This window comes from Lissotriton helveticus, chromosome 9 (genome assembly GCF_964261635.1).
Source record: "Lissotriton helveticus chromosome 9, aLisHel1.1, whole genome shotgun sequence".
Classification (NCBI taxonomy): domain Eukaryota; kingdom Metazoa; phylum Chordata; class Amphibia; order Caudata; family Salamandridae; genus Lissotriton; species Lissotriton helveticus.
The window spans coordinates 1139747315-1139769307 of NC_136070.1; the positions used below are offsets into that span (position 1 = coordinate 1139747315).

Genomic DNA, 21993 nt, shown 5'->3' on the forward strand with positions numbered 1-21993 from the left:
TCCCTACCACTTACGGGTGGTTTACCACCCAGGCATTCATTTACATTTGATGATGTCAAATGCAAGAGGGAGTGCGTTCCCACTTCGCTACATTATATGCATTGGAATACTCAATGTCACCCATGACGGCCATACATTTTCCAGAGTACTGAAGGCAACACTTATGAATCCCTAAAAGGTCGTATACAAGATCCAAATGCGCCAGCACATTTCTGACCTTTAGTTCCAAGATGTTGGATCAGAGGTCCTCTGCATGGCTTGAAAAAGCTGGGCAATGCTTCACTCTTTACTCAATCTGGCCAGCCATATGTTTTCCTACAGTGAACTAAAAAATCTGTAAAACAACTGAACGTGGTCAGGATTTACTGTGCTGTTTATCAGCAGAGCTAAACTTTGCTGATTTCAATAAACTCAAAACGTTCATCTCAATCTGACTGAGGACAGGCCCAGCCTCCTATTCCCAGGTTAAGAGGTGAATGACAGGAGTCATTCAAATCACTGTCATTTTGCAATGTCAATGTTGGATTGTATCGTCATGCCAATGCTAATGTTGTCACTTTGTCAAAATTAATAAAGATCATATAAAAAAAGAGGTGAATGACAGAAGTGGTAGCAATTATAGTGTATATAGGTTCAGGCATTTTTACATAAACAATGCCTAAAAGGACATCTCCTGAACATGCCCATCTAGTCCAACAGAACTCACTCATCTATATTTGTGTGGAAAATGTGTAGGTAAGATTTGTGGTGCATGTTTTTGTACTTCACTGTATTGAGTAAATTGATAGTATCTATTCTATTTGTGGCACCATATGCATGGCTGCACAACACTATTGCCTTTCAGAAACATGCACTGCTCTCCAGGCAAGATTCAAGGTTGCTTTTTTTTCATACAACGTACAACAGGCAGGGCACAGCCACTACTGCAATTGCCTCAATTCAAAGACTGCTGTCACATTCTGTTCCTTCACATTATATCCCCTTATTACCTCACACCTCCACCAGAATACCCAACCTACTTTTCCCTTTACAAAACCATAAAGAAAAAAAACAGAAAACAAAAACAAAAAAAATAATCATTTATATTAACTTATGACATAAAACGGTTTATCCGACAGTCTCTTTTCTGTAGGAACGCAGTAACACACCTAACAACAAAGGAAAGTCAAGGACGCAATGCATGGAGTCTGTGCCCTGACGCACTGCAGGCCTGGGCTGGCAGCTCTTTGCACGATGAAATATTGATGCTTATCTTCGTTTTTTTAGTTTATTTATTTATAATCTAAACCTAACACAATGTAGGTACGTTTCTCTCACCTCTTCTTTCAATTGTCTGATTCTGAAAGCTGACTGTCACACTGTGCCCACAAGTATAAAGCACTCATCACTGCCTGCCGGCGCCCCCAGGCCAGAATTGACTCCTCGACACGAGATTGCCAAACTCTCATTAGAGGAGAGCACCCCGTCCATTTTGACCCCTATCTCTACTCATGTTCTTCCGAAAAAAGCACGTCATCAGGTTGTAAAATGGCAGCTTATTCCTCTTAATAGTTCCACTGCTTCAGATGATGAAATGTGATTTCTCCTCTTCTGTGTTTTTCTAATCTCCTGCCACTGTGGTTTTTGTGATTATTCCAGCAGCTCGTACAAAGGGAAACGAAGGCATCTGAAGTGTCATTCTACAGCAGTGGCAAAGTAGCAGAATTTCCATTTTGTTGATGCTCCCAGCACATGTGAGCAGCAGAAGGTGATCTCAAACTGGCGGGACTTAGGCCGCGCTGCAGCCTGCACTCCTGACCTGCTTTCGGTAACTGCAGCAGGCAGGCACAGTGCAGACGCGGGACTTTCAATTAAATTGTCCAAAGTAAGTCCCGCGCTTGTGTGCACTGTGCTGAAGGAGTGCAGGCTGGAGGCGAGCGCGGCTTTTCACAGTGCACTTTTACTGTCTCTGGGCAGCGGCGGCCGTGGCACTGTTGGCCCGTTGCGGCCGCGGCCGCTTTAATAATTTATATGGGACACTGACTGTGTTCAACTTCGTTCGTGACGTTCCCAAATAAATTATAAAGGCCGCCGTGGCCGCAACGGGCCTCCAGTGCCGCGCGGCCGCGGTCGCCTCAAAGATGGTGCCACCTGGGGCGGACCGCCCCCCTCGCCCCCCCTAGCTACGCCAGTGTCGCTAAGCCTCACCTAGCAGTCTCTGAGCAGCTGAGACCTCGGGTGGCTGCGGTCTCCTCTCTGGGCTCCGGCAGAGGTCGGCTCCTTGTTTTGGCCGCGGGTGTGGTGAAGCAGCTTTCAGCCTGCGGGTGTCCCCAGCCCTCGTGGTCCGCTATTTGCTGGTCCGCCCGCTCTGGAGTCTGTTGTTCGTCCTCTTCCCTGAGCGGGCGCTGCACTGGGGGCGGGGCCTGGGGGCGGAGTCCCGCCCAACACGGACTCCGAGGAAAGCCGGTCCTAACGCTGCTGCCGCTGCGGGCCCCGACGATGAGAGAACCTTGAACGGCAACTCCCCCCGCTCCGCTCCCCACCCCGCGGATAATTAGAACAAGCACGGAACTGCACCACAGAGCAGCCGGCGCGCGGACCAGAGGAGCAGGGGCAAGTGAGCGAGAAGACACGCTGAGATGAGGTAGGAAATGTGTGTGCGTGTGTGTATGCTCGGCGGGGGGGGGCTGTATGTGTGTTTATGCGCGGCGGGGGGGGGGTTGGGCTGTATGTGTGTTGTGCATGTGTTGTGAAGAGCCTGCCGGAATCGGAGCGCGTGTTCATGCACGCGACCTGATCCGATTCCGGCAGGTTGCGTGCGCGTAACAGCCTCTTGTCCGCTCTGCCTAGTCCTTGAAAGCAAAAAAGCCTGAAACGATTACAAAAGACTCGCTCTGCGACAGCAGGCCTTTGGCCTTCAATCGCAGGGCGAGACCTAAAAAGACCACAGACAGGAAGTGGCTTTCTTAAATAAAATAAATGTCTTACTTTCCAGCATAATTATAACTCCACAAAAGCGTATCTCACTGACCCAATCACTGGGACGATCGTGTACGTTTTGAACATTATAAAATGAAATTGGTCTTCCTAAGCATGGTCCTTTAATGGTCCAGCCTAAAGTCTGCTTAACTGAGACAAATGACAAGAAACCTGATCCTTTTTCCAGGACCTAAAATGAGTCAACAAGTGTAATTTTGCACTGCCAGAAGAATATCAATCTGTTTCTGTGGAGAGTCAAAAATATAGTGCAGCACAAAGTCCTGAAAAAACATCACCATTAACCAGTTGAATTGAAGATAATGAATTTGAGAAGAGGTCAATTTTTGATATATTATACAGATAGCAATATGCTGCTTTAGCTGTTGCCTGTACTTGTAGGACGAAATATAACTTAGTGGTAAATTAACAACCAGATTTCGAAGACTGACCTGGGGATGGCGGTGTATTCAATTCACAAGGGCAAACAAAAAAACTGCAGTACAGGAAGCTACGTACCTATTATAAAGAGGTCCCGCTTATAGGAATTTATGAGAAAAATAAATAATGATCACAAGAGACTTTACAACAGTGGGATAAGCAGTGACGGAATGTTGGTCAGATGAAATACCATCTAGATCCACTAGAATTTGTGTGGAGACTTCATACATTTGAAACAGTGGACCAAGGGCTGCAAGTGTATGATGTAGAAGAAAAGAAGGCCTATAATGAAGGCTCCCTGTGACCAACTGTCTTTCAACAAGAAATAAAACAGGACCCTAGTGAAGGCAAGGGAACCTTCAGTACAGAAAACATACTTGAGTGCTGAAACTCTTAGAGAAAGCTGCCTGAAAGAAAGGGTGGACAGGGCAACAAGGAGGATCACACAGGAGAAGGAGCAGATGGGAGAAACAAGAAGGCGCTAGATGCGCACAGAGAAAAGAGGGGGGGGGGCACATGAAGGAAGGAATGGTAGGGGAAGATGTAGAGGGGGGGGTGCAAGAGTAAAACGAAGAGAAGGACACAGAGGAGGGTCAGGAAGAAGCCAACAGAAAAAACAGAGAAGTATTTAGTTTTAGAATAGAGCAATGCAAGCACTGAATTTGAGGCAGAAAGATACTGTAACAGACAGAAGAATCCAGTGACAGAGGATTACTCCTCTGGGCTGAGCCAAGATGACTCGGACCAGTCTCAAGCCAATGACTGGTTCAAAAAGCCAATTATTGAAGAGACATGCCCAAAACCCACTCTAAATATATTGTAAGGAAATGTGATATCTGTGCAGACAATCCAGGTCTAAAAAGGATACTGGCATGGTAACAAATGGCGGTGGAGTCACACACCACATCCAGACGGGGATGAGTGAAAATGAAGTCAGACAGAGTGGACTGAGAGCTATTCCATTCAAAATGGGAACGCCAACAAATAACCCCCAAAACCTAGGTAATATAATTTTACAATAAGGTTTTCAACACAAAAAGTTTTGTCTAACTATTGTTTATCAGAATGGATATGGAAGAAATGACAGACTCATATCAGGGGGCATATTAATTTCTCTCATCTTGTTGACTGCCTCTATCCTATTTTTGTCCCACTTATGAGTTCCTTCTGTCCATGTTTGTTTTTATAACGAAGCTATGTATGTTCTGGTTACTAAAACCATCTCACAACTGGAAGTACAGAAGCTCATATTCACATTCAGAGGAATCATTGTCTCAGGAAAGTTAGAGAGTGGTTAGGTGGTTGCAAACAAAAAATGTCCATTGAATTAAACCATTTCAAAAAGGGGGTGGTGATGGACAGAGTATCTGAGTTAATCAGAACACTCCTACCCAGTCAACAGATCAGGGCTTGATCCATCACCGTTTTTTAGCTCACTGCACCATCCCAGTTCAGAACCTGGCTATATGCAAATTAGTCTGTCCCTGGCCCAGTGCATCATGGGAATAGGGCAGACCAAACTACCAAGCCAATTCTTCACTGGAAAGGAAACAAGCTTCCGGGGACCGGTTTCTGGCATTACAGCCGTCTTGAATTAAACCACCACTAAAACACTTTAAGGGTATTGTAACATTACTCTAACTTTTCGATTTTTGTTAGCACAGGAGGATGTAATGCTGCATTAAAAGGGTGAGAAAAAAAAATCAAATCACCTCTAACACACTTTGCATTTTCTGGGACTGTCTGCTCTTAGTTTTGAGATACTTCTGTAGGAGATGAATATCGTAGTATTTGAAGGTTAATATTACATAATAGATGTCATTGGGGAGAACAAAACCCGCACTTATTTGACTTCCAACACTTATGGCTTATTGTGTGCCTGTCTTCATTCAGCAAGTAGGGCTGCCATGAGTTTCTTTTAGGGAACTACTGGGTATTAAACTGCCCAGCCATTCCTGAAAGGACCCCAACTGCATATACTTACTTACCAGTTTGTATGGGTCATAGTCAGTGACTTGTGTTTACAGTGAAGGGTAGAGTCAAACCCATAGTGCTCTTTTGAATTTCTCTGGCAGTCAATACTGTATTTTTAATGTTATCCAATTTAAGAGGCAAGCCTCTTGATTGTCTTTTTAGGCTACGCCAGTGGTATTCCAATTATAGAACATGGGCAGGACCAGGGCGAGCATCAAATTCCTCAACCCCTGTCTGTGCGACCCCCCAGATTTCCTTAACAAATCAGCTCCTGCATTTGTTGCTACCTAGTGATACTGATGCCTTTGGCTCCCTTATTACCTATTAACCAGACAATCAATTTTTTCATTACATAGCAGGTACCTGTGGCAGGTACACAGGGCCTTGAAAAAGTAGGGCCACAGTAAACTGCCCCATCTACCCCTGCTTGTGGCACCGACATGCTCACACATACTTACAAGGCAGCTCCAGCATCTGGCACCAACTAGTGGTGAATGTCTGTCCTTAACTATCTCATTATACATTTATGGCAGGATTGTCAAAGAAATATATACATGTTGATGCAGGCTAGTGGAGCACTGAAAGAAGTGAAGTCCAGGGCAGAGTCTCAACAGACCCTCCCTTAAGATGACCCTGTTACATACGCACAAACACACACATACACGTCCGCACACAAGCAGTAAGTACACCTTTGGTAGCAGGACAGCAAACCTCTGACACTCACATATTTATCAGGTATAACATGAGCAATAGTAATGTTGGTTTCCCCCAAACACAGACAAGTACAGCTTGGGCAGAAACAAATAAAGCTTCTGTGGCAAAGAGAAACACTTCCCCACACAATCTCTTAAAAGTTTCCTGAGCACGTCCTTTCTCCACAGCCTCCCTAGAGACACTACGAAGCAGTGCCCATAAGACAGCCCCTGTCAATATCCAGTTGTCCAGCTAATCTGCAGAAACAGGTAGATAGTCTCTAAGCATTTGCTTCTCCTCAATGTGGCATAAAATCTTATAAGTGGACATTTCCATTATTATGAAAATGTAACATTTTACAGTGAGGGAATATCATACAGCATCATTGTCAATAGGTTGGAAGTATAATACATAACTCCTTTATCGGACCTATGTACTTTTAATATATGTTGTGATTAATGGATTTGTGCTTTTATGGATATTCATCGTATACGAATAAAGATTTTGAAATGAAATGAAATAACTCCTTTCCATCTACCGCCCCCAAGAACAACCCTAAACATTTAATTCACCTAAAACATGTAATTACTGCATCTGGCAAAGTTTAATAGGTAATATTATCGTCATAAAGTTGTATTGGGCCTGGTTTTATTTGGGATCCTGATGAACTGATGCAATGTTTATGGACTGTTTTTTAACATATTTAAAAAACAATTGAGATGTTTGTAACTGTAATATTATTGCAATACACATTTCTTAATTAATGAGTTTAGATGGTTTTCTGCACATTAATAATAAACTAAAATTGGTCATTCTGTTCATAAAATTGAAAGCTTTTATAAGTTTCATTGCTGAGAGGGGGTCAACCAACTTTATGTTTACTCAAGTGGGTTGGCAATACAACGCATTAAGAATACAGTAACTCATTGTTCAAACTAGGCTTTTTTTCTTGTAACCTCCTCGTGGCCTCCCTTCCATCTCTCTTTGGAAGTCACCCTTAGATCTCCCCCATGTCTCTTAGGGTACCTCCCCAGGGCCTACGTTCCGGTCTGAAAAAAAAATGTCCCAGGGCCCGTCCCCCGTGATCCTTAGGAAATCTACCCAGGTCTTGTTCTGCATCTCTCAGTGACAGTGTCCCGGTGGCCTGCCCTCCATGTCCATAGCGAAGTCCCACCTACCCTTCATGTCCCTGGGGAAGTTCCTCCTACACTCACTGCATACCTCCACTTCTTACATAATGTAGTCTTGTAAGTGATTTCATAGAAAAATTATTTAATGCAATATCATTACTGAGAAATCATTGCATCTGAACAGTTTAATAGAAAATTTCAGGATGAATGGCATTTACCAATTCATCGAAACCAATTCATAGAAAGTTTTTAAATTGGCTTCTGCATACTTCTTTTTAAGATGTAAATGAAATGGTTACATGTCTTACTTTCAATAACATTTTTGTTGAAGGTATTTATTTCAATCATTTACATCAGGGGATATTATTTCGGATTTATATTTTTTATATTGTCAACCGATTACTTTGGCTGTTTTTAAAACCCTGAACCCTCAACACCTAATATTATGTTATATCAACTTATAAAGCGCAAGGAATCATACCTGAATGTATATCTCTGCGCTGGGCCTTTCCAGGTAATGCATCCCATTCTTAAAATAGCCAGGTTTTCAATAATCGCTTACATCGGGTGAAGTCCGTACAATATCGCAGAACTTCAGGTAGTTGATTTCAGTCTCTCGGAACAGTATTAGAAAAAGCCCTGCCTCCATACCTTGAGGCACGAATCCGAGGGGTTACTAAAAAGCCTTGTCACAAGACAAATTGGGCAGCAGTATTTTGAACAACTTGAAGTTTTGTTAAGAGAGTGTTGTTAGCTGCCATAAACAAGGCATCGCAATAATCCAGGCAACTGATAATCAGCACCTGGATCAACGTTCTCCTCACCGAAGCCGGGAGCCACGGAAAGATTTTCTTAAGGGTCTACAGAGTCACAAAACAGATACCTCTCATTGCGGCTACATGATCTTTCATAGACAAGTTAGGATCCATTTTTACCCCTACATTTTTTGCTGAAAGATTAGGGCATGGGGCGGTGCCTCATTCCGCAGGCCACCAGTTGGAAGATCATAGATGTTGTGCCTTACCAAACAGTAATACTTTTGTCTTTTAACTATTCAGCTGGAGACAGTTCCTGGACATCCAAGCGGCAATATCTCTCATGTAATTTTGGAAATGAAGCTTAGTGCTCTCAAAGCCCTGTTTTATAGAGATGATCAACTGTGTATCGTCGGCATACCAGATTATTTCGAAACCTTAGGTTCTAACAACCTGAACTAAGGGAGCAACGTAGATGTTAAACAACATTGGGCTCAAACATAAGCCTTGGGGCACACCCTTTAGAAAGAGGTACCTGCCAAAACTTAGACGAGCCCTGGGTGGTGATTTGGGATCGATCTTTTAGAACATTGACTAACCACTGCAGGAGAGTACCTCTGACCCCGATTCCATGCAGTTTTCTAATCAGAACTGCATGGGACACAGTGTCAAATGCCGCACAGAGATCTAGCAAGATCAGCATAGCTGGAGCACGGGCAATCACAGAAATCCAGATGGAATCAGTAACTGCTACCAGAGCCGTCTCCGTACTATGTGCAGCTCAGAAACCCGACTAGAGAGGGGTCTAGAATTGCATGCTCTTCCAGGAACGCCATAAACTGTTTCAAGAACTTTTCCCAATAGAGGAAGAAGAGAAACCGGGTAGTAGTTACTCAAGTTATTAGTATCTATATTCGTTTTTTTTGTATGGGAACTACTAAAGCAGTCTTCCAAACTATCGGTACCTTGGCCAATTCAAGTGACAGATTGAGCAGAGCCAGAGCCGCTGTAGCTAACACAGCTGCTAGAGAGGCCACAACTTTAGGCAGAGAGCCTGACTTGGCGATCCAAAAAGCATATATAATTTGTTCTTATGTCAAAGGTATAAATCTATCGAAATATGAAAAAGGATTGTCCTCAAGCAGTATTGGGGGCTAACAATAGAAAGGTTCTGATTCATAGGGCATTTTCTATCAATGGTCTCAACTTTGTCCTTGAAAAAGTCAGCTAACGAATTACAAAGTAATTGAGAGGCAGGTATTTCAGTACCACATGCATTGGGGTGAGTAAACATATTGATCACTTAATACAGTGCTCTAGAGCTGTTACCCACATTATTTGTTTGGTTTCAGATAAAACTCCATCTAGGCTTTCTAATAGGAGCATGGCATTCTTTGAGAGCGACCTTAATAGCTTCTTTGTCATTTAAAGCCTTTGACCCTCGCCACAGTCTTTCCAATCACCTACAACCTGCTTTCAGCAGGCGCAGGTCATTGTCAAACCAGGGGGTGTGAGGCCAAGATGAGGTTTGTTTAGAAAGTTTATAGGGTGCAAGTGTATCAAAAGCTGAACCCTCACCAAACATAAACCCCATCCATCTCTGCCCCCTAAAATGCATCCCCATGTATAAACTCCAAACATTGATAACCCCTAAACTGCAACCACCCTTGAACCCTTAAGATCCTTTCTACTCATCTCTTAACCTAGAACTCCCTCACTACCGCTATACTCCACCCATTCCTGACCCCTAAAAACCCTTTCTACGCTTAAACACCACCAAATCCCTAATCCCTTAAATTCCTGCACCACCCCTCTAAACTCCACTCATCTCTGAAACCTAAAAACCCCCACCACCCATGAAAGCCACCCATTCATGACCCTAAACCCCCTCACCATCTCTTAAATCCTGTATTCCTGAACCCTGAAAACCCTTTCTACATAAAAACTCCACCGATCCCTGAACCCTTAGAAGCCCACACCACTCAATACTCCACACAATCCCAAAACACTAAAAACCCTTCAACACCCCAAAACTCTACTCATTAGTGAACCTTAAAAACACTACCCTGCCCTAAACTCTACCTGTCTGTAAAACCTAAAAAATCCCAACACCCACCCCTACAGGTCACCCATCCCTGAATCCTAAAAAACCCTCACCACTCTAAACTTTACCCATGCCTGATCCCTAAAAAGCCCTCACACCTCTAAACTCCACCCATCCATGAACCCAAAAAGCCCTCACTACCCCTAATCTTCTCCCAGTGATGTGGATTTGGATGTTCCTTAAAATTATATTTCCTTTAAAATCTTTCCTGTGATTTTCAATTTATTTGTATTTCTTTAAAATTGTCTTTCCTTAAAATAGTTTTTCCAGGATTTGGTTTCCTATTTTTCTCCAATGTGGTTTCTAAGTTTTCATCTTTCCCTTATTACACGCAGTCCTTGATGTACTCTACCAAATCCCTGATTCCCAGTGAGCTGTGGGTTCCCGGATCCTTTGGGTGCAAAGTAGCCACTCTGGGCCAGCTGAGTCTGTGGGAAGTCTGAAGTAACACTAGTGTCCTGGGAAGGGCATCACAGGTCCATTGTAGGGGCCTTGAAGGTTGTTACTTGCTCAGGCCAGTGGGGCTATTCATGCCTCAAACAGGGTCCACATCCCACAGGCACGTGAGTTGTTTGGCCCTTACGGAGAGTCAAGTGGGAAACGTTAGTCAAAGCCACACCAGGAAGGGATGGCCTCCTTCAAAGAAACTCATGGATGTCGAGTGACCTCCCATGGTTGGCTCAGGTGAGGCTGTGATGGGCTGGGATATATGTGAAAGCGGGTGAAGGTGCGGGGCCAGGTCTCCTGATCCACAAAGTCACTCTTCAAACTGGAGAACTGAACAATGAAGTAACCCACAGGAAATACTGTAAGAATTTTAAAAATGAAAAACGTCTGAAGGTAAAGAACCTTTTCTGATCCCCAAGTGTTATCTTTCAGTCATTCCTATATAATCATGCATAATGGGACACTTGTATAAGTGTAATTATTTAAGGACCATGATCTTAAAGTCTAAAAAGGCTAAAACAATACACTACAAATAAAATAAAGACATTCTTTGATTCAACACTGGACCGAACCTTGGTTAATTTAAGAACTGTGATTTTAAACAAATTCTGTAGCAAAGGGAGAACACTCAAGTAATAGACAAAAAGAGGTAGGTAAATGTGTAACCCTTGGCAGTTATTGGCAATCTCTGTAATTAGGTGAACAATGTAAAAAAAAGAGGAGTATCAAGCTCTACCATATGGCGGTATATGGGCACCATTTGTTGATAGCTGAGTTTGGGAAGCACTATTCGAGTCACACGTGTAACCTACTACATTATGTACAGGGACGGTTTTCTTTAAGAGCGTTGTAACTTACTGATGATCATGTTTATCTAATTAATGACCATACAACAGTTCAGTAAGTGCATTAACTTTCATGGAGAATAGTTCCTTAATATAGGCGCTGGTAAGCAACTCCTGGAAGCCAAGAAAGGAGGTAATAAAGGTACAATAAAGCACAAGAACAAAATGAACAACTTTTAATGAGCAGCTTTGAACAAATACTTTACAAAATCATTGGAACATTCAGCACTTGCCTCATCAATCACTTTTGCAAATTGTTGAAGGGTGGAACTCATAACTTCATCATCACTCCCTAATGGAAAGCGCTGCAAATAATTAAAAAAATATATATATAGTTAGCAATAATAACTAATATGCTCAAGTCGTAAATCTACATTCAAAGTCCAGGATCTTACATTCATATAGAATTATGACTTTCTGGAAATCACAAATCTTTCAAAAAGTACAGCAGTCACAGAATTCTCGGGAAATTCCTGGAAAACCCTTGAGAATTTCTGTATGTGACAATACAGAGGCATTTCCACTTGGGTAACTTGACACACATTGTACAGTTAGCCTAGGTGAAATGTTTCCACCTTTGAACAACAGCATGATTAGATCATTTTTATTTTTTCTCTCCATGTGGAAAATATTTGCCCCCCACCCCCGTCAAGGAACTGTAGAGTCACCAAATTTGAGGTGTTCAGTTGCTGTCTTTGGTAGAAATAAATCTGACCATTTTCAGGGTGGGAAGGGGTCAGTGAGCAGTTTGAAAATACCCACAAAGACTCAGCCTGTGCTCTTTACCTACTTGCACGTGCAAATACTTTAGTTGAGAATGTGTACAGCAAATTGACTGTTCAATTTCTGATTATTAGAAATTATCTATTCACATCAGAAGACTTTTCATGACATAGACACATAATTTTGGGTATGCATTGAAGTATGGAAAGGATGTCTGAATATATTGTCATTTTGAATGAAAGTGATCCCTAGGATATCTTTCATGTGTTTGCTTTTTTGTTCAATTATGCTTAACCCCTTGGGCGCGGCTGCGATTCTGCGCCTGTGCGGCAGTTTTATTGAGTGGGCGGGTTCATGACAGCCCCCAGCCGTCATCAGCACACGCCCACCGTGATGCATGACGGCCGGGGGCCGTCATCAGCATGGAAGGGGTTAAAGACTGAAAACAATAATATAGATTATTAGGAGGTGCATTCAATCTATGTATTGTTTACGTTTTTTCACTAGGGGCGAAATAAAAGCTTTGTAGAATGTACTGTTTGAGTTGGGCCACTTACTTCTCAGTCTTTAGCATAAAAACTGCACTTTACAGCAGGCGGAGGGTGATTTACCAAAGACGGGGCTACCCTAAAAAGTGGGAGAAGGTCTGGGACCCGTGAGCGGAGTACAGAGGACTATAAATGGGTGCCGTGGGGACCTTAGTGCTAGGCAAGTGCAAGGAGCTAGAACATACTCTGAACCATGCCCTGCAGTGACTATTGTACAATATGCTTTGATTTGAACGGATTTCAGAAACGTGTTATGCTCCTTTTCTTGCTGTATTAATGGTAATATTGCATAAATAACCTGTCTGTGTATGCTGAGCAACTGTTTAATAATAAAGAATAAAAAAAGAAACCTGCACTTCAAAGTAATATCTAAGTTAATCCCTTTAGGCACCTAACTTGAAAGCTTACTCTTGAAGGCAGCAGGCATTACACATTCAGATGCAGACTGACACTGTGAATAACTTCTACAAGAACGGGGCCTACACCAGCAATGCACTGGCCCTAAACCTGCTGGGGGCAGCCATAAAACATCAACTTAAAGCAAAAAGGAAATGGAGATGCTGGGGACTTGTGAAACAAATAAATTAGGAACTTTAGGAGCGTTTTTAATCATTTGAAAGTAATTAGGGGAGAGGGTGTGGCCTAATGGCTAGGGTGGTCGCCCTCAAATCTGGGGAACCGGGTTGGAGTCTCGGTAACGACGCAAAACATCTGTGATCTTTATTCTGGGGCACATCGCGTAATCTCTCAGTACCTAACAAAAATAAATGTCTGCTTGTGTAATGCAACTGGTGCTCATGTAAAGCGCTCAGATATCCGATACCTTCGGGTCAAGTTCGTGCTATATAAAACACTGAGAAAAAAATGCTTAATTCAGGTGTGCATACATTGTCATGACAAGGCCCTAGCCTGCTTGCACTGACATCTATTCATATTCGTAGAAAGAAATGTGCACTTCTCTAAGTTTTACATGAACACACGTGGATGTCTCTCTGTATGCTTTCCCATTTTAGAAAAATAAGCAAAATAGAAGCTCTTTCCACTGTGCCTGTTTGCTGATCAAATCACGATTGTATTAATTTGCATTCTTTATAGGAAGTCATGTCCAGGATGTTCCTGTTGTAGCAGAATTCAAGGTCCTTTGCCTAGGCAAGGAAAGAGCCATTCATGCCATAAACGTGTAACTGTTTGTTAAATTTCATAGGTACTGACATTTCCTTCATTTTCGAAGCACGCAAAACATATTAATAAGCAGCAAATTAGGTGTTTACTAGATGCAACTTATTTGATGTATCTTGTATATTCGAAGAATCATTGGTACATTCAAGTTCACGTCTTTGTCAATCCAGCCTATTTCACGCCATGTTGTGTGTGACTGCCTAAACCCCTATAAAATGCTTTATTTTGGCTATGTGTGTCAGTCTTTTTACCTCTTTCTTTGCAGCCAGACTATATGTCAGTACTCTTGCCGAACAATATTTTGTTTCTGGCTCTTACTTATTTAGAGTCTGACGTATTTTAATCTTACTTTATGACTATGACATTCTACTGATTGATTGCACTGACTTGACTAGAGACTGTTTGCCTTCTGCAATGAACTTATACTTTCAAAAAACGTTCTGGGTTTGGCTTGAATTTTTGTCTTGGGAAGGCTTGCAAATTGGCACCGTGACCATATGGCCATATGTATTAAGCAAAATTGCGATCGCAAATACCGAGATTCGCAGAATTTTGGTGTTTGCGATCGCAATTTTGCTTTGTGGTATGTATGAGGCAAATCTGCCTGCAAAATAAGGAATCGCTACATTTGCTATTCCTTATTTTTAGCAATTGCATTTAAGGAATCTCAAATTTTGCGATTCCTTAAATGAAAGAAGCACAAAATAGTGCAATTTGGCCTTAAAGAATCGCAAATTACCACCAACTTCAAGTTGGTGGTAATTTGCGATTTCTTTGAAAAATGCACCTTTTTGCATTTTGCAAAGTGCAATGTGAAGCACATACATGCCCTTAGGGCATGTGTGCACCACATGTGCACCCATGCTTATTTCAGGGGTGCAACAGGGTGTCCTTTTGACACCTCTGCACCCTTGAAATTGCATTCTCAATTTGTGCTTCGCTAATTGCTAATCGCAAATTGAGAATGTCTTCCTATTCATTCCTATGGGCCTCTAGGCCCATAGGAATGAATGGGGAGGTATTCCTTAACCACATTGGTGCTAGGGCAATTCCCGCTGAGTGCTGATGATTGAAAATCCCATTGTTCATGACAAGGTCAGCTCGTCATTAGCACAGCTCCAGTGCACTGCATGACGAGCTGACCTTGTCATGAGCATGGAAGGGGTTAATTGCGAATCGCAATTTGAGATTAGCAATTAAGAAATATGTAGGATTCGCAAAATGTATTGCAAATCCTACATACATAGCATTTTGCGATTCGCAAAAAATCGCAAATGCGGATTTTGATACATATGGCCCTTTGTATTATGATGACTAACACTGTCCTGATCCTAATCATCGACCCTTTAAATTGTAATCAGAGCGTCAACAACTGCATTGTATGAGTAAAAGGGGTTGGCATCTTTTTCACAAGTAAGAGATATTAGAAGTTTGCTATTTTCACACCACTTCTTAGTCTTTATAATGCAATGGCATAGACAGAATGTAGGACTAAGCGGTGAATTATAGAATTTAAATAACCAAGAGCAGTGGAGGTCCAGGTGGTTACTTCGTTGGCCATAAAACAATAAAAATATGTATGAATAAAATCACACTAGGGGCCTTTCCAGAGAATATTATTAAAATTGTTTATGACATGGGCGCACATTTTCTGTATTACAGCTGTTTAAATGGTCTAACATAACGGTAAATAAGATATAATGGGCATGATCTGACCAAGATGGTTTCACCACTGCATAGCGCGACTCCTTATCTCAAGGCCCATATCTTGCTCAATATAGCTAATTTTATTGAGAGGACTAGGAGACTGGGTGTGTTCTCCACCATTGGTAAAAGTCAATGAAGACAGTAATACAGATGAGAAACAGCTTGCAAAGAGGAAATGAGAAAAGGAGAGGAAATGGGTTTAGAGAGACCACTGAGGACAGTTAATCGAAGCCAATGAAGAAGGAGGCCGTATGTGTACAAGATGCACATGCAAAAGCTGGTTTTGATGCCACTCAACAGAAAAAAATGCATTTTACTCTACCTGCTTCTCATACTCCTTTAACAGTTTTGATGTCAGGTGAGTTGCCGCACTTAATTCATTCTAATAAAAACAAAAAGAAGCAAAGAAAGAAACATTACTACAGTATATGCTGCTTTTACTTCAGAGACGACATGATAATAGGTTGGTTGTGTGGTAAAGGTATGAATTACCTATTAAAAAACTATCTTTCTTCCTGGACAAGCTTCTAAATCAAGAATTCCCTTTTGTTCCCACAACTTTGCACACGCTCCCTTCTTTTTTGATGTTTTTTACACTCTTTTCCCCAGCACTAGCTCCCTGTGGGCAGCAATGTGTCTAGCATTGCTGAGCAGGACATTTGCCAGTTTTAGAAGCCATTTCTCACTATTCGCTTCATAACAAATACTAAACAAATTCAGAAAGTGAATACTTTTTGTATAGTGTGTACAATGCAAGCACAAAGATCAATGTTTTGCACCATCTTCTTAGTATTATCCCCTATGAGTCTTTTGGCAATTAATCCTGTCTAATTTGATTAACCAAATGGGACAATGGCCTCCAACCAGGGAGCCAAGACCTTAGTGAAGACCTGTACTGCAGCACTCAATAATGAAATGAGTTGGTTGGGTCCTTTCCCACCTTTGGTATCACTTTTGCAGTAGCGGCAAAGTTGTTAAAAATTCTAATTGTTCACTGCAGCATGAATGGCCATAGCTTCTATGGAGGTGAAAATTACATTGGCAGCACCATGGCATTAGCTGACGTGAAAGGCCTAAGAGCAACAGAATGTGCAGAAAGAGATAGGACATGTGGCTTTGCTCACTATAGAGGTGCCATCATGTAAGGATGGGCAGGGTTGAGTTTAGAGGTAGAACGGTAACAAGACAAAATATCGAATTCAAAATATAGAATTACCAAAATATCGAAGTCAAAATATAGAATGGACAAAATATCGAATGGACAGAATATAGTGGTGAAAAATATCGAATTGAAGGTAAGTAATTTAGTATCGAATAGTAATTTTTACCCCTACGCTATCCAACGCTTTCCCTACTGTTGCACTCTCTGGAGTGGGAATAGTAATGTTTACCTCTACGCTATCCAACGCTTCCTACTGTTGCACTCTCTGGAGTTGGAATAATAATTTTTACCCCAACGCTATCCAACGCTTTCCCTACTGTTGCACTCTCTGGAGTGGGAATAGTAATTTTTATCCCTACTGTATCCAACGCTTTCCCTACTGTTGCACTCACTGGAGTGGTAATAGTACATGTTATATTTATTATTTCATTAATTTTAAATTACTTTTAAGACATTTAAAAAAATTCGATATTTTTACTAACTATATTTTTTAAAACTATATTTTTGATTCGATATTTTTATACTTACCTGTTTGTAGATAGGAATTCGATATTTTTGCATTCTATATTTTTTCTTCGATATTTTGGTAATTCTATATTTGTGTATTCGATATTATGTCAGTGATCCGGTAGAACAATAGCTCTGGGACAAGTTCAGAAGTATGTGTGGTTGAGATTTAACAAGCAGTCCTTTTCTGTTAGTAGGCCCAAGACCTAAAACAAGGGATCAGAACGACTTTACCTGAACTTGCTAGTAGAGACGACATGCTCACAACATACATTTTGACAACAATATATGGAAAATATGCTGTTGCTATGCAGATGATGATATTCAATAACCAATTACTTTTGATATCGCTCGTGATTAGCATCTGTTGCACTAATGTTTATTTCTTTTGTTTGGCACATTATGCGGCATTCTGGATGTGTTAAATCGAGTGAAGTATGTAGGAACAGCATAAGAATGTAATCAAGTGTGCAATTGGGGAGCTTGTCCGATATGCTGATTGCCCAAGCTCCCAGTGATCCTTGTAGCTTTCATTAAAGGCTTCATATGAATACCCCAGTCTCCGTAAATTTACTAATGAGTGGATCTGATTTATCTTTCTATCACACCTTTAAAAAATGTTTATGTGAATTAATCCAAGCTGGGAGATTTAAAAGACTTAAGCTGTTGTATGTGCCCTGTGCTATCCAACGGGTTCTAAACGAGAACGTTTCTGCACATACTCTTCAATATTCTACCTCTAAGCAAACTTTGGATAACCTTGAGCCTCATGTTCTTGAACAAAGCATTTTTAGAGCTTCAGATTTAATGTACAGGATAATGTTCTGCTCCTCAGGACTGCCTGTTCCCATAGTAAATATTGAACCATTTGTTTATTTAGCAAGCCTGAGTGCTCTCGCACAAGTCATGCATTTCTCTATTTGCTTCTTGTAGATTTCACTTACACATGTTATACAGTTGATACCCAGATTCTTTTTATCTCCAGGACAACTCAGGTCACTTGGTCTCAACTTTTCAAAATTGTGTTTTTAGCATAATGGATTGGATGGGAATTAAAGCTACACACATACAGAACCAATATTCTTGTATTCTCTTTCAGCATAACCTCTCAATTAAGACTTAAGAATTTTTGGCCTTGTGTTCTCGGTGCACTGCCAGTGCTGGCTCCTGAAGTCAGTAATTTAGTGTTGTTCACAATTAAGATCTATTCCTTTCTACTCACAAGAACCAACTCTCTTTGTGTTGGTTTTATTTACTCAAGACTTTAAGAAAAATCTTACCATTCCTTCCCTATCAAGCCAGGCACTTGGTAACTGAAGTCACAGTATTGGGTCAACTGAATTATTGCAAGGGTTTGTTTATGAACTCCCCTACGTATATCCTACTCCATCAAGAGAGGATACAGAGCACAAACACTCACTCTTCTTGAAACAGATTTAAAACACTTTCGCACAATATTAGCTTAAAATCTTTTCTTATCACTTTCCATGGTGTTTCGCGCTTTTCATGGCCTTGGTCCTAGGTACATACAACTTTATCAATACCATGCAGTCAGGACTCAGAGATCAAATACAGCCAAACTCTTACTGGTGCCAAGATATTGCCGCTCATGGGAAGATGGTTGCTCTTTTTCTTTTGTGGCAGCCAAAATCTGGAACTTCCTACCCATGTCCATACACGTTCATGACCAGTTACTATCCCTCCATAAAGCGCTCACACAACTTGGTTTTGTTAAATGTCATCAGTTCTAGTGACAAGACACTTTATAAAATGCTATTCATGTCCAGGAGTTTCATGTGGGATCTGTGCTCATAATGCAACCAATGATTTGGACAATTAAAATAATGACAGTTCTTCTGCACTACATACAACCAATATATGACTAATGCTACTTGCACTTATCAAGAAATGGATAGCAAAGAGAAAAGGCCCTTCAAAGCAAAATGCCTTTTAGATTTTGAGTGTAGGTTCCATTGTTTTCTTATACGACACGCATTGCAAACTTCTGAGGGAAAAATGTTGTGTGCAAAGAAAAGCATAGATGAAAAGACAAACCCGAAATATCTAAAATAGTGTCTACCCCCGAGTTAACTTATTGGTAGCACCTTTGGCAGCAACGACTGCTGTGACTATGTTGGGATACTTCTCTATCAGATTTGCACAACTAGATGTGGGAATATCTGACTATTGTTAACAATTCAGGTCAAGTTCTGTCGAGGTTGTTAAGGAGCTTTGGGGGACAAAATCAGTCAAGTCATGCCGCAGATATGAGGATCTCACTGGGCAACTTAGGGGTAGCTATTAGTATTTGCGAAAAGTCTTTTTCACGCTGAAAGTTAACTTCTGACTTAGTTGTGGCATTCTCGCAGAGTCAGCAGGCTTTCTGCAAGGACTTGGCTGTACTTCTGTCCATTCCATTTTGAAAAGTAAAACTGCTTCAAGGTAAGGGATGGTGTTCCCGACTGATGTGTAGTGGGAGGTTTGCTCCAGTCAGAACAGTTTGCGTTTAGAACATAATCTATTTATAGTCTACAGAGCGCAAAACCTTTTACCACAAGGGTGCGGCCATGAAATCTGCTACATGTTGTGACCACATCTCAAAAGGGATTCAAGGTGGTGTTTCTTGATTAACCGCTTGCCTTCAGGTATGCAGAGTGCATAGGACATTATTATCAAATGCATACTTTAAGTAGTCATGGCCATAAAAATCCTTCGTTCGTTCCAATTGCCAGAATAATCTCAGAAGCACGTGTAATCAGTTTCCTTCATGCTCTGTTATCCACTTTGGAAGGGCTGAATGAACCAGGTGGGGCCCCCGAGGCGCTGTAGAACTTTGACTTTCTAATAATCATCTTACCTGTGCTTCAGTAGACATTCAATGACTCTGAAATGTGTACATATTTTTCTAGTGATCTGTGCCTTTCAAAAGCTTTGTTCTGGAGTTATTTGGAATCCTAGCTGGTGCTCACGCCTGGGTCTTTGCTGTGTCCTGCACTTGCCTGCTCAGGGAACCTACATGAAGTACTGAATGTATCCTGAAATCAAGTAAATCACTTTTCTTTAACACAGTTTAAGACCGACTAACTTGGCATGTCGTTTTCAAAAGTAAGTGGTTACACCTGCAACTGAATTATTATTCAGTTTTTAAGTTACATTTATTCTATAACACTTTCTAGACATATCTTTTGTCTTGGACGTTGTATTTAAAGATACGTTTTAAAAGTACTTAGTTCCAAGATTGACACTGTGAAAGGAAGTGAATACATTGTAAAAGCCCCCTGCGTTTTTTTTTTAAGTATTGCATGTTGCATAGCTTTGTAGTAGGTTATCAACAACCTCCCTGAGGCCCTTCATAAACTGGTGCTTTTCCCTTCAATCAAGTATGTAGTGGAGCCTTGAAGGAGGGCAGGAGCAGAAACCAAGGGCCGAATGTACAGAGTCCTTTCCCGCAAAGTGTTCGCCAACTGCGCACCAACTTTTTGCAAATGGACTTTGACATTGCAAACTGAACTATGAATGGATAGGCCGGTTCTCAAAATCCCAATCTGTGTGTGGTTGGAACGACTTTCTGAATTAATATTAATAAATCTGGTTGGAATTTTTTACCCACTGTAATGGCCACAAACACAAGAAAGTGGCATGTAAGGAATAGCTCACCCTCTGTTTCCATTTCCAATCAGTTTATTATTATTATTAATCAGCCTGTCTCCCTTAAGGGAACCAGTACTGCCTTAAAAAATAATAATTAGGTTTTCTGTTTGGAAAATCATAAGGGGAAGCAAAGAGAGGACCCCTGGACTCCTGCAAACAGCCCACCCCATTTCTGACCTCTATATGAGTGGGTGTCTTAAAGATGCTTTTCTTTTCCAGCTATTAGGTGTAACACATTAGTATTGATCCTACACTGGGTCTTCTGGAGCACCATGGTAATACATCATTTCCCCAATATTTTAAGATGATAGGAAAACATTTAACGATTATTTTCAGTGGAGGCCAAGTTTGCTCAAGGGTAGTTCCTACTACGATTAAATTCTGAACTTTTCTTAAAGGTATGATCTTCATAACATTATACATCTTAACAATTCACATGACTGCGTCACACAAGCTAGCTCAGAATCTATGCATTCATCTAGGTCAGTTTAGATTACTTAGGATCAGTAACGGGAGGAACTATGTTATTGTTGGGATAGCACCTAAACCTACCTGCGGTCTTTTTTCTGATACATTTCCTACAAGGCTTACCGTCAGACTCATAGTCAAGCTTTTTGATGAATTCTCCAAAGCAGAATTATGGTAAGAGGAGGAAATAGTTTCTACTAAACACTGTAACTCTTGGACTAGAAAATTCACTTTCTCAAGAAGTTTACCGGATACCCGTGCTCTTTTAGTAGTATTTTCAAGTGTAAAGACATGCTTGCCTTTTCTTTTCCAATTGAAGAATTAAGGTCTCAACTAGAAAATTGACTTTCTCAAGAAGTTTACCGGATACCCGTGCTCTTTTAGTAGTATTTTCAAGTGTAAAGACATGCTTGCCTTTTCTTTTCCAATTGAAGAATTAAGGTCTCTTTCAAGAGATCCAAGTAAAATGGGCTTGAACTCTTGTCAAATTCCAAATGTTTTTATTGAAGGAGTATGTAAATTGACAGGTGTCTATGATCACTGCGTCACAAGCTAAGGATCAATAGATTAAGGTCAACATCTAGACGAATTACGGTTCAGTGCATAAAAAACAAGGATCCTCGAGTTTTTACATTTGTCTCAAAACAGATTTTTGCCAGTAGAACCTATTCTCTTGAGAAGTTAAATTGATGTTTGAATGCCCT

General features: G+C 41.1%; 1 protein-coding gene across 2 annotated transcripts in view; it reads right to left on the reverse strand.

Moving 5' to 3' along the window:
* The window catches only part of APPL1 (adaptor protein, phosphotyrosine interacting with PH domain and leucine zipper 1), a 240172-nt gene that overhangs the window by 157611 nt on the left and 60568 nt on the right, over positions 1–21993 (reverse strand). For both annotated transcript variants that reach the window (XM_078661572.1, XM_078661573.1), the window contains exons 3-4: positions 15824–15883; positions 11578–11649 (exon numbers count right to left, since the gene is read on the reverse strand). In XM_078661572.1, coding sequence (XP_078517698.1) covers positions 11578–11649; positions 15824–15883 — 132 coding nt within the window. The remainder of the gene's footprint in view (positions 1–11577; positions 11650–15823; positions 15884–21993) is intronic.